This window comes from Callorhinus ursinus, unplaced genomic scaffold, assembly GCF_003265705.2.
Source record: "Callorhinus ursinus isolate GAN/ISIS: 27379988/994484 unplaced genomic scaffold, GSC_fseal_2.0 scaffold15, whole genome shotgun sequence".
NCBI classification, from domain to species: domain Eukaryota; kingdom Metazoa; phylum Chordata; class Mammalia; order Carnivora; family Otariidae; genus Callorhinus; species Callorhinus ursinus.
The window spans coordinates 11,055,790-11,069,160 of NW_027397077.1; the positions used below are offsets into that span (position 1 = coordinate 11,055,790).

General features: G+C 45.0%; 1 protein-coding gene across 1 annotated transcript in view; it reads left to right on the plus strand.

Annotated features, from left to right (window-relative positions):
* CACNA2D3 (calcium voltage-gated channel auxiliary subunit alpha2delta 3) overlaps positions 1-13,371 on the plus strand; it is an 876,446-nt gene that overhangs the window by 687,825 nt on the left and 175,250 nt on the right. Inside the window, exons 22-26 of the mRNA XM_025885299.2 lie at positions 647-692; positions 851-948; positions 3,199-3,292; positions 6,238-6,333; positions 11,567-11,688. Coding sequence (XP_025741084.1) covers positions 647-692; positions 851-948; positions 3,199-3,292; positions 6,238-6,333; positions 11,567-11,688 — 456 coding nt within the window. The remainder of the gene's footprint in view (positions 1-646; positions 693-850; positions 949-3,198; positions 3,293-6,237; positions 6,334-11,566; positions 11,689-13,371) is intronic.

Below are 13,371 nucleotides of genomic sequence, written 5' to 3' on the forward strand. Positions count from 1 at the left end.
TCTAGAGCATTCTGTTAAAAACTCTCCAGTTCCCTGCAAACCCCAGTTGTCCCAGGTACCTTTGTGGACTGATGGCTTGTTTTTACTTGGGATCCCATAACAACTAGCAGTGTTTGCTGGTCAAAACCAGTTGAGTATTGGCAATTTCATATCATTCAACCTATCTTTTTGCCCTCACAACTACCCAGCAGTTAGGGACTATGATTATTCCTGTTTTTCACATGAAGAAACTGACATTTGGAAAAGCAAAGTAACCTGCTAACATCACGCCCGAGTTAAGTGGCCCAGCCCAGCTCCCTGAACAAGCTGTGCGGGGCTCCAGCATCAGTGTTTCCACCATGATACTAAGCTCATCTCCAGGACTCACTGGTGTATTGTTTGTCTCCATGGAGTTCAGGCTTTCCTGGGATACTCAACTGGGAAGCCACCAGTGGTGGCCGAGGGAGATAGAGGTGGGGAGAGGGTTCTGCATCATTTTCTTTGTTCAGAGTCCCCCCTTCAGAGGCAGATGTCATTGGGGTTGATGCCTACCCTTCATCATTCAATGGCCCTGCCCTCAAACATTTGAAGCACATGAGAGGATGAGGGGTACCAGCGCCCCACGCAGGTGGTCCTTACTCATTAACCCCTTCTCCTTGACCTCCAGGCCTGCATGACTTAGAGCACCCTGATGTGTCCTTGGCAGATGAATGGTAAGAATTAAACCATCCTTCATCAGCATGGGTATCTGTTGCCCGCTTTGATTTCGAGTCCTCTGTACTCCCTTCCAACCTCTCCCAGTTCAAAGGCAAAGGAAGGTGATGCCACAAATCCTCACATGTTCTTGTTTTGGCCCCTCTCATGGTCTTAGGTCCTACTGCAACACTGACCTACACCCGGAGCACCGTCATCTGTCTCAGCTAGAAGCTATTAAGCTCTACCTCAAAGGCAAAGAACCTCTGCTCCAATGTGAGTGGGCTTTCAACCTGTCCTGTCTGGGTATGCGACTGTGGTTGCGGGGGGAGGGGAGTCGCAAAACCACACTTCCCCTCAGCTTTCAGAGGAAGCTTGGCTTTCGGCAGAGATGATCAGTCCCATCAGGTCCAGCCAAATGTCCGCTTCCTGTAGGAACAGGAGGAAGAGCGTGGGCCACTGAAAGTCACGCCGAACCCCCAGTCGCAGTCTAACCCTTCACATTGGATTTGTCTCCCTACCGGACCATTTAAGTCAAGCACCTGAGTAGCATGGAAATGTTATCGCTGGGCAGGGACTGTGAATATCTGCTCCCTTATTTTACAAATGAGAGACAAGGGCAGGAAATAGGACTTGTCTCATCTCAGGCCATACTCTAGGTCTGGTTCTCTCCAGAGTGGGATCATCACTGTGACGTGTTGCTTCATGTCATATACATGCTATTGCTTGTCTTCCTGCCACAGGCCCTTGAGGGAGCTCACTGGGTCAGGAATGGTCTGTGGTGGGGGCGGGGGGCAGGGAGAGAGCAATGGGCCTGATGCTGACCAAGCACATGAGCAGTCCCTGGACGAGCATCTGAGTTCCAGTAGCTAGTCTGGCAGGGAGAGATTCGCCACCAGTGAGCCCAGCAGCTGCCCCTCCCCCAGCAGGGACCACTTACTCAGTGATGTGAACAGTCCTTTACATGTATTATTTCATAGAATTCCCACAGCAGCCCTGTGAGAGATGTAAGGAGGTTCAGCTGGCTTCTAAACTCCATCTCGACAGAACAGATTGACTTTTTGGCACATATTCTAGTAGAGAAAAGATCAGATGGACATCACATAAGCCTTACTTTTCATTTCCTTTGGCTGAATGGCATATTCAAAAAACAAAGGTATAGAGATAATATAAAAAATTTACATTTACCATCCTGCTTTATCAAATCTTAATATTTTGCTATTTTTCCTTCAAGTACTTTTTAAAGAATGAAACATTATACATAATGTTGAAGCCCCTGAGTCCCTCTGTACAGTCCCATTTACCTCCCAAAGAGAATCATCCCCACCTCGAATTGGTTCCTTACCTCCCATGGATCTATATTACTATCTCCCTATATAGGTATCTGTAAATAGGATGTACCATTATTTTCATCATTTTGTATATTAACATTTATATATGGTATACTATATATATTTTCTATAGTACAAAATATGTATTGCTCTACAACTTGTGTTTCATTCATTACATTTTGAGATTTATGTGTGTTGATCATTTACCTCTAAAGCATTTATTTGAATTACTATACAGTATCCCACTACATAACTCTATCTCAGTGTATCCATTGCCTTTCGGATGATGAGTTGTTTTCAGTGTTTGCTTTTACAGCAAAGTGTCACTGCCTTGTGGGCCACCAGCCAAGGGGAGGAGGTGATAATTAGTTGGCCCCTCTGCAGAGCAATTGGAGGGCTCTGAGATGCCTCTGCTGAACTCATGATATCCCCCTGACTCCTTAGCATCTTCTCCAGAGCGCCAGCAAGAGTCCTTTTGGATAGGAACAGATTCCCCACTTTAAATTGGAAAAAAAAAAACAAAAAACCACAAAAAACAAAAACCTTTTATTTATTTATTTGAGGGAGAAAGAGAGTGAGCGAGTGAGCGAGAGCACAAGCTGGGGGGAGAGGGAGAAGCAGACTCCCTGCTGAGCAGGGAGCCCCATGTGGGACTCGATCCCAGGACCCTGGGATCATGACCTGAGTTGAAGGCAGATGCTCAATCTACTGGGCCACCCAGGCGCCCCCAACAAAAACCTTCTAAATGGAAGGAATCACAAAACAGAAGTTCCAAGACTGTTTAGTTATCACATCCCTTCCTCTTCTTACAAATGATGGGGAACAGGGCCCTGAAAAATTGCAGATTGTGATAAGAGGACAGAAATGAGGGTGAATCGAGCAAATTTCTAAGACATGCTGGTCTGTGGCACCAACTGCTAGATGAGAAGAGAAAGCAGAAAACTGAAGAGGGACACACACAAGCCTCTCCACGTATCATCATCTCACTCGAACACTTTGGGGGCCCCCCTGTTGCTGGCCTATCCGGTGTCAGAACTGTTCCATATTTTCAGCTGGTGGGAGGTCAATGCATAAAGCACTACACCGTGGGAGAAAGTAGCCTGCAGTCACTATGGAGTGAGCGAGGGGAGCACCCCTTGTGCCCCCGCTGGGACCCCAGCCACAGCCACCTTCTCAAGTCTGCCCCTCCCAATAGGTGATAAAGAATTGATACAAGAGGTCCTATTTGATGCCGTGGTGAGCGCTCCCATTGAAGCCTATTGGACCAGTCTCGCCCTCAACAAATCCGAGTAAGTGCTTGCACGTGTCCCCCTTTCATGGTCATTTCCCCACAAGCCGTCCGAAATATGGTTATGGTTTAAAGAACTAAACTGTTTTAGGAGCTTGGTGTTAAAGTGCTTTAATTTTCCCCAAAGCTCCAAACCACAAGAGCTCGAGCAGATTAGCGGCTCGGGCTTGGGTGGCAAGCTCCTGGGTTTGACATATAATTTGAGTTTTAGCGTTACATGAAATTTGGTGTGCTGAGATGGGGGGTGCTTCCGAGGGAGGGGGAGGCAGAAGGATCGCTTAGCTTCTTGCCCTGCCATGGCTCCCTCGGCTTCACAGTCTGGAGGGGACTTGGGATCTGGGCCAGGCTGGGTTTTAAGTAGGACCGGGAAGGGAGAGCTCTGTTTCATGAGGGTGTCAGGATATAACCCTGTGGTTTTACTTCTGAAGCAGAGGGTGCAAGGAGAGGGGCCTGGGCAATGGTCATTGTTGTCAAAGTTTTCAGCAGCTTGTTAATATTATTTTACTAACTTAAGTAGGTTATTAAAGATTAAAAATAGGAAGTGAAAACATTCCTTTCTCCTTATACCTTCACGTCACACATTATTTAGCTCTCTCTCCTTTTCTGTTCTTTATTAGCTCCATTCCTTCCCTCCCCTTCCCTTTTGTATATTCTCTTCCATCCTATCTATCATTCATTCTGTTCTCATTTTCATTCATTCATTCACTCATCGGATACTGACTGAGTGTCTGTTACATGCTAGGCACTAGACTAGATGTTGGTGAAATGGAGCTAACTCAATCAAACATAGACCTTGCCATCATGGTATCTGTGGTGTGTAGTGTGACAGATTATTAAGGATTGTGATAACTACTTTGAAAGAAGTGTAAGGACATGTAGAGTGTGACAAGACCTAGAGTGGAGGTGGAAGACAGAAGGTTTTTCTGGGCAGAAACTAGTTCAAGTGTTAGGGAGCATTCTAAGGAAAATGGAACAACATGTGCAAAGGTCCTGAGGTACAACAGTGTTTGACACATTTGAGGAATTTAAAGAAGGCCAGCAGAACTGAAATATAGATGGTAGACTGGAATATGTTGGGAGATGAGGCTGTAGAGGGGCCAGATGGCTCAGGCCCTTGGGAGTCAGGTGAGGAACCCTGGATTCTATACTATGAGTTTTATAAAGTCATTGAACGATTTTAAGAAGGACATTTTAAGGTTTTAAGAAGGATATGATCATACTTGCATTGTTAAACAATATCCCTCTACTGTGAAGAATAAAGTTTAAGGGCATAAGAACAATAATAAAGTCTCCTAGAGCATTCCAAGGGATTTGCCACTTGGACCAAGGTGGTGGCACAGGGAGGAAAGATCTTCTGGTGGCATGCTTCAGAAGTGGGACCTCCCACCCCCACCCCCACCCCCACCCCTGGATTTGATGATGGGTCTGCTGAGTGATGGGAGGAAGGCTGAGCTCTCAAGGATCATTTACAACACAAATACCTGTATAGATAGTGGTGCCATTTCCTAGGACAGGAGACAATGAAAGAAGACCAGGTTTGGGATGTCTGGGCACGTCCAGAGTTCTCTTCTAGACATTTTAAGCTCAAGTCTCCCAAGTGGAGATGTAAGGTAGGCAGTTTAATCCAGGAGTCTGGAACCCCAAAGAGAGATTTACCATTCTCATTATACTTGGGGGTGTCCTTGGACTGCTTACATTCATGATTCTTATTCCCTGGGAACGCTAGGGAAGAGTCAAAACCTTTCCTGAAGTTGCATTCTCTGGTGGATGTGGAAATGTTTCTTTTAAGCTCTCATGAAACTCAAAATCCTGTGCAAAGATTGCTGATTCACTCCTAACACATGCTAAAGATTTCCAAAATGGTAGCTTGCTTTGTAGTCCACATCTGTAACTGATTGGGCAGCCTGGCTTTCCAATTTGGGTAGGCTGCAAGCAGAAACAAATGCATAGTGCTGGTTTTTATTCACCCCTTAAATACTTAAAGGTAGTATTGGCCACTTTGACTACCATCGAAGATCAAGTAACCAAATTATCTTATATTGAAGATGACATGGATAGTGCTTCGAATCAAATTGCTACTAGCATTTAGGGAAGGGAAGCAAATTCAAGAAACAGTATTCTCTTCATACGTTTATTATAGAATGAAATTATGTATTTGTGGAGAAAGACCATTTGCTTTTTTGTGAAGAGGTAGGCATTGTGAATATCCTGAACATGCCCAAACATATAAAATTCACCTTGAAAGTTGAAGAAAATACCTGTAGTGAATTTTAATATAAGTTTTCTTTGCTGAGGCCATTCTTAGGGGTCCTGTGCCTGGTATACTGCAGGGCCATTTGAAGAAACCATTTTTTTACTCATCTCTTTGGGGATAGTGGTAAGAATAAGGCCTATGCTCTGGTAGAAGTTACAAGATGGTGACTTCAAATGGTGTAGAGTTCAGGTCCTAGACATTTCTAGGTTGTAGGACCCTGCAGATTTGGTTCAGTGGCTCAGTTGCAGTTGTCACTAATGACAGATTCCACTAATAAGAATGGATTTGTTAGGTCAATGCAAAAAGCTGCCTCTAAAGATTTTCTGCCTCTCCTTAAAGTCATTCCCATCCCAGCCTACTGTCCTGAGTTTGCACCCAGAAGCCTGAGATAAGCTGTGTTTATTTAGCATGGGGGTGCGTTCTCTCATGGTGCTTTGGAGTTCTTGGAACTCAATGGAGTTCTTAGTTTTTCTTGTAAGAGTTACCACAGAACTTTCCTAAGAGGTGAGTTTGCATTCTCTGCTTGGGGCCTCCCTGCATCTGTGTATGTCTATGCGTTTCTATAATTTCTTTTAAAACTTCAGGTTTCAAAACTGCTATTTCATAAAACATTCTGTGAGTCTTCAAATGCAAAAGCCATTATCTGCTTACTGTCTGGAAGCATCCCCCTGTTGTCTGCTGCTGTGTTTCAGGAATTCTGACAAGGGCGTGGAGGTTGCCTTCCTCGGCACCCGTACTGGCCTCTCGAGGATCAACCTGTTTGTTGGGGCTGAGCAGCTCACCAATCAGTAAGTAGGAAGGCTCCTCTGCAGGGGCCCCGGGAGCCCCTGAAATGGGAAATTCAAAGGGCTGCTTGAGTTTCTTGATTCTACGACTGGTAGAAACAAAATTCAGGCCACCCCAGGCCGGCTGACATTGTTCCCCTCCGTTCTACCACGGGGGGCCCCAGCGTGTGTGTTCACCTGCCTGTTGGCCTTTCCACAACCCTTTGTTCTTCACGCTTGCTGGCTTCTGTCCACCGTCCTGGAGTCCTCTCCCGGGCTGGTGAGTCATTGCAGAATCTGGCGATGGTGCGGCTGCGGGGAGGGGGAGCAGCCAGAGGAGGGCTCCTGACAAATGGCTCCAGGGCATCCAGCTGCTCTGCAGAGGAATTCCTGCCTGTCCAGGAATCAGTGTTTCAAGTCTGTTGTTTATTTGTTTGTGTATGCTTTCCTAAACCTCGGTGCCTCTGCGCTGAGCCTGAGGGCCTGCAGAGCCCCACGCCCAGGAGCGGGCAGTCTGGTGGTACTTGGGTTGGACAACGTTTCCTTGTGCTTCCAAAGAGACCCAGATGCACAGTGGGCAGGGCGTCGCCGAGTCCAGTACCCAGATGCCCTTGAAACCACTGCTCAGCCTCTGTGTCTTCATCAAGCAATAGGGTCTTACCGCTTCAAACTGGTGTTGGAGCAGAGCTGGAGGGAGCCTGGGAAGTCTTTTCTGACCCCGTTAATGTTTCTCAGTTTGGGTTTTTTGTTGTTGTTGTTTCCTCTCAAGTAAGAGGCATTTTTAGGCCAGGGATAAATCTAGTCCGAGATTCAGAAAGCTTGCCAAGTACGTGTGGGAGGGTTCAGACATTACCGTAGGACCTCACACACCCTGACCTGTAGATACCTGGGGGTGAATAACCAAGCCACAGGCTGGCCACCAATCTGAAAGGGGTTGGCCCCACGGAGACCCAAGAAGGAGATGCTCCTGTCCCAGCAAACCCTGTTCAGCAGTGCTTTTGCCTCTTAGCTGAGGCCCCGACTCCCACCAGAGGATATTATAAAACCAAGTCTAGTAAATGGCATGTCAGTAGATTTTTAGATGGTTTGTGACCTGGCTTTCAATTCCCACTCAAAGACTCTTTCTCAGCATCTCAGATTTGTCATTTAGGAAGTTAGCTACAGTTGTGACTTGATTTTTTCCAAGCCCTCTTTAGCCTTTTAGCCCAGCCCAAATGCTTTTTAGAGGGCAAGTTCCTAGAAAGACTAGAAGTGTTGAGATACACGTCACCTTCTCCTTTTGGGACCTAGAGAGACAGAAGGAGACACAGAAACTGACTCTCTCATGCTCAAGAGAAAGGCTGTTGTTTGTCTTGAGATTAAAACAGATAAACCCAGAAGAATAACCACAACAACAAAACAAACAGTGCACCTTGCTAGTGTGTCCTGTAGGTCACACTCAGGACTGCTGCTCAGAGCACCTGGCTCAGCCCACTGGTTTGCCTCTGAGAAATGGCAGGGGTGTTCTTGTGAGGATCAGAAAAACTATGGATGCAAAACCACGTTGAGAAGCTAAAAATATCTGTAAGTACAGGTTAGCTCTGCTCCCTATTACACTACTGTGACCCAGAATGGGTAGTCATTGGGTATCCAGATGGATGAAATAATTCTTCTGTCTTCAAGAAACTCATAACATTGATTCATATGGAGGCATATTGTACCTCTATACGTTCATATATATTCATATAGAGGCACATAGAATTGAGTTCTGCTGTCTTAGAGTCTTGTATCTTTCTACCCCTTCAAACAAATGGCATTTTTTAAAGATTTATTTATTTATTTGAGAGAGAGAGTGCCAGCGTTGGGGAGGGGGAGAAGACGGGCACCGGGAGAGGGAGAGAGAGAATCTCAAGCAGACTCCCTCCTGAGCACAGAGCCCGACTAGGGACTCAGTCTCACAACCCTGAGATCATAACCTGAGTCAAAATTGAGAGTTGGACACTTAACCAACTGTGCCACCCAAATGGGCAAATACTTTTGTTAAGACCCAACTATTCAGATATACTCTTAGCCAGGGCTAGAAAGCTTTTAGATTTTCTGTGTTTTCAAAGAAGGCATACAAGGAAGAGTGCAAAGTGCCGGGGAAAGGACTAGAGAATATGAAGTCCCACCCCATGTACTAGTATCAGCCTCCTACACTGTGGTTCAATCTCCCATCTCGATCACCTGATTTTAGAAGCACATTGATTCTAGTTCATGGCCTTTGTACCTGCCAATGTCAGCAGTGAATCTTGCGCCTTCAGCCTGGCCTCTTGGAGCATGTGTAGCAGACACATAGGAGAGGTGATATCAGCCTCTGTGGGGGTGATTCTGCTCCCCTCAGAGTTCTAAGTCTAAGAGATGGCTGCCTCATACCTTCCATGTGAACCATAGAGAACAGAAGAAGCTCCTGAGCTCTAAGAATCCCATACACTTGTTGGAGCCATTTTCACTTTATAATGGGGCTCAGAGACTCACTGACTGACCCAAGTACCTCACCCAAGGTCATTCAACTATGCTTAAAACCTAGACCTGTCTCACACAACACTACAACAGCCCCTGGTATCCAGAAGTAGGCTTTCATCTTCCCCAGAAAGATCTGTCTTCCTGAACAACATTTTCAGAAGTTCTGTAGAATCAGCTCTCTCTTTCTGCTTGCTTCTGAATCACCACTTGGTAGTTGTCGGGAACCCACAAGGTTTCCTGGCAACCAGACCCTCTGCTAGTAACACCACAGCCAATGGAGATCAAGCACTGTAGGCTCCTGCTTGCCGTCCTGGGTGCCAGCACCGTCTGGTCTGGGCAGCAAGCACTGGGCACTCAGTTATGCAGCATTCCAAGCCGATCACCTGCCGTCCTCAAATGTCCCCATCAGTCTAAGCTAATTATCCCACCTTCCGGGCCTGGAAGAGGCACCGTTAACTGCTGAATGAGAAGGGTGCCTTCCTCCCTGTGGTTATATGCATCCCACCACTGAACAGGACCATCTCAAGTGAAAATGCATGGTTGTGCCATCGTGCGGTGTGGAAGGCAGCTGTCCCTTCCACCTAGGGCTAGGTAGCAGTCTCCACACACCTCTCCAAGTCAGGTTTACGAAGAATCTCATGTCTAAAGAAAAAAAAATACAAAAGGTCACATTTCAGTATTTGTGAGTCCTATGGATTTTAGGATCAGGAAATATTACCACTGAATAGATTAGTGCCAGGAGGAGTTTGTCTATAACATCAAGCCTGGGACTTCCTTCGCCCTGCACTCTGAATAACGCAGAAGTCTGTGCACCGTCTCAGCCCCGCTCATGACTCCACAGTTGGCCTTTTGAATGACAGCAGAGAATCTTTACATGGGAACGTGGCCCTATGGATGAGGAAATTTGAAAGAATTAAGAAATCCTATTTAGAAAAGATATAGCAGACTGCTTTGAATACTTGAGGAGCTCTTATCAGAATATGAGATTTGATTTATCATATGATCATTAAGCATACGATGAGTGCCTGATGAGTGCCAGGCCCTGGAAATGTCAAGAAAAATAAGGTCTCTGCCCTTAGAGAGGAATTAGGACATAGTAGTATAAGTTAAAAGGAGACATATTTCCATGCTAAGAACTTTAAGGGTGGTCTCCTATGGAATGGGTTTCTTCTAGGAGTGAGCTTTGCATCTTAGGAAGAGATCAAGGGATCACTGGTTGGCCAAACCCTAAAACTACAAATTTCTTTCCTGAATTAGAAGCCAATTCAAGTAGTTTCAAAGAACCAACTAATTGTAACTTAGCATATAAATTCAACCATGCTATAACAATGTAGAATATTTGAATATTTCTCTCCATCATCTGTGTGATCCAATTCCACACTGCAAACTGCTAGACAGAAAATGATGCCATTTCCAGTTCAATGAGTGGCCTTTTCCCTGCATACACAATGTTCCCTGATTGCTCTCCCTTCCTGCAAGCTCTCTGCAGACTGTCAACTAGCCAGGCAGTCACTTCCTCCCGTGAGTCCTACTGTATCAGCCAAGATGAGGCCACTTGGGTACTAGAGAGTAAACATGACTCTTTGGAGTTAAGTGAACCAGCAAACACTCATTGGAACTTCAGGATGTGTAAGGCTCTGTGGTGGCAACCAGAATGGGAACAAAAGCTTCTTTCCTCATAGACCTCAGGAGGCTTGGGATGGGGACATGACATAGTGCAGATGAGGCCAAGGAAGAAGGCTGTGTGACAGACCAAGGCTGTGGGCACCAGCATGGGGCAGGGGCTTGCTCAGGTCTCTGTGCATTTGTGTGGTAGGTGGGATGTGATTTTGAAAGGAAGAGATGGGGAGGAGAGTGCATGTAGTCTTCAGGGTAGAGAAAAGCACTGTGGGCAGTGGGTGGGAGGCTGGGCAGGGTGAGGGATTTACAGAGGAGGCCGGAGCCGTCCTGTTGTCTGGAGAATAGGTCGGGGAGGAAGGAAGGGAGCAAAGGTCTCTACATGGCCAACTGCTACCTCTGTTACACTTTTTCTAAGAAGAGTAAAAATCTACTTAAGAAGTTGGTCTTCCCAAGGATATGTGATCATGTGTGAATTGTAAGGCAAGACAGAGCTTTCTGACTTCCTTTGTCTTCAGATATGATTTCTGGAGGCTTTGTTTGTTTGCTTGCTTCAGATGGTAAGATAATCAGTTCACTAGATATACTAGAAAAGATCATTTCCCCCACTGGGAGTCTCACTGCTGGAGTTCTCCAAGGTATTTGAGTAATCTGGGGTGCATGGTATTATACAGGTTCTCTCTGTACTGGGAAAGGCAGGTTGGGATTCTGGAAACCAATACCATTTTTACCCAACAAGGCAGTTGGGACACACTGGCATCTGGCTTTTCCTTGCTGAGTGGTGCCAGGATCCTCCCCCTCCCCCACCTCCTCCCTCTTCCCCACCCTTTCTCCTCCTCCCCCTTCCCCTCCGTCTCTTCCAGTTTTATTGAGAAATAATTGGCATACACCACTGTAAAATTTCAGATGTACAGCATGATGGTTTGGGTTACGTATATGGTGAAATGATTACAATGGGTTGACTTAGCATCTCTCATCTCAAATAGATACAATAAAAAGAACAGGAGAAAAATCCTCCTCATGACGAGAACCCTTAGGAGTTCTGCTGGCCATTTGTATGCATTTTTTGGAAAACTGTCTATTCAGGCACATTGTTCATTTTTAAATTGGATTATCTGTGGCTTTTTGACATGTTCTTATTCCTTTCCATTTCAAGGGACTTCCTGAAAGCTGGAGACAAGGAGAATATTTTTAATGCAGACCATTTCCCTCTCTGGTACCGAAGAGCTGCTGAGCAGATTCCTGGGAGTTTTGTCTACTCCATCCCATTCAGCACAGGTGGGTGTCCTTGTTGGAGGTGGGAGTCCATCTGTCTGGTCCTGCTGACCCAGGCATTGCATGCAGTGTGTAGGGGAGCTGTCTGAATGCTGGAGCGAGACAGGTTCTGTCTTGAGAGCCAGGGCTGAATATTGGCCTAGCAGTGAACCATCCACCTTTTCCATAAGTATAATGGCCCCAAGTAAAATGAACGTTTTGCTTAACTAAAGTGTGCAAAGAGCATTTCGGGAAGCAGAACTGGTATTTTTTACTGTGTGGAATTTGAATACAAACTTCTCAGTAGATTTTTTTTTTAATGTTGTCATGGCCCCACTTAGAGAAAATTCAGGCAGGCATAACATCCTTTGCCAGAACCTTCAGTGAGTCACACTGTTTTGGAGGCCCACAATTCCCCTATCAGAAACTAAATTGACTCAAATCCACATGTAGGGAGTGAAGGCTAAGATATTGTGTAGCCTTGTGCTCTCCTGACAGAGGGTTACAGTGACCAAGGAAAAACACGTAGCCGGTGATTTTTCTAGTCCTAAGATTTTATGTTATAAAAAAAATTAAGGTTACCTCCCTCCAAAAAAGAACTGAACACCATCTTATTTCAACTAGGTTTAGAAACAAAACAAACTGAAAATAGTTTTTAATTGCCCTTGGCTTTTTCTTGTTTCACATAGCTGATACTTTTTGGTGCCCATTTTATGTAAGACTCTGACTATGCATTGTAGGAACTTCAGAGGTGAATAAGACCTAGTTTTATAAGCTTGGGTCACTTTGGACAGTTCAAACTATACTCATGTTTTATCTTAGAGCCTCTCAACTTAGTCTTTTGCAAGCATTCCTAAATCAACCCTAATAGAGGTTCTCTGGTGCTTAGTGTCAAAGCCCCCTCCCTGATTCTTAGCATTACTCATTTCCATGAATGAAGACATCTTCAGAAAGAGCACTTTCAAAATTTGTAGAAGACATGTTGACAAGAGTTGTCTAAAAGTTAGGTGAATGGACTTATTAGGAAGAGGGTCATTAATGAAGCTATTCAAGGAAAGGCCAAATGTTATTGTAGAAATTCCCTGAGCAGATGGAATTTTAGAGGAGATTATCACTTAATTTCTTTTCAAGACTGAGATTCTTTGTACCCACGCCCACACACATATGTGTTCTCATGTACGAATGTCCAGGTGACTAAAGCTCTCTCTTTATGTTTGTTTGTATGACATTTTATAGCCCAAAATATCAACTGAGAGACAGTGAACTTTCTCATTCTGCTGCAAACCTATCTATGTCTTCTTTTATCATGCAATGTCACGATACTTTCTTGATCTTCTAAGAAAAAAATTAGAACTTAGCTTGCTGAATTTGGACTGGAAACATCAAGTTATCCTTTTCTGACAGGATGGATTTCGCTCCAAGCTGGACAGGGAAAGGAGAAATAAGAGTTGTGAGCGATCAGCCCTTGTGTAGGTTTGCTTTGTTACTCTTCACCATTTTCCCTACAGAGACTTATGTCTGAGAAAAACAAAGTCTGGTTAATTGAGACTGGTGTAGAATTGGTTTTTGGCAAGTGGGGTTTTCATTGAACATTCAGTGAAATCCTATAATGAAAAGGAATTTATCTTGTTCATGGTAAAGTTAAGGATGAATTAACATCTTAGGAGATTTTATTCTACGTTTGGATTTGGAGAAGATGTTAAACAT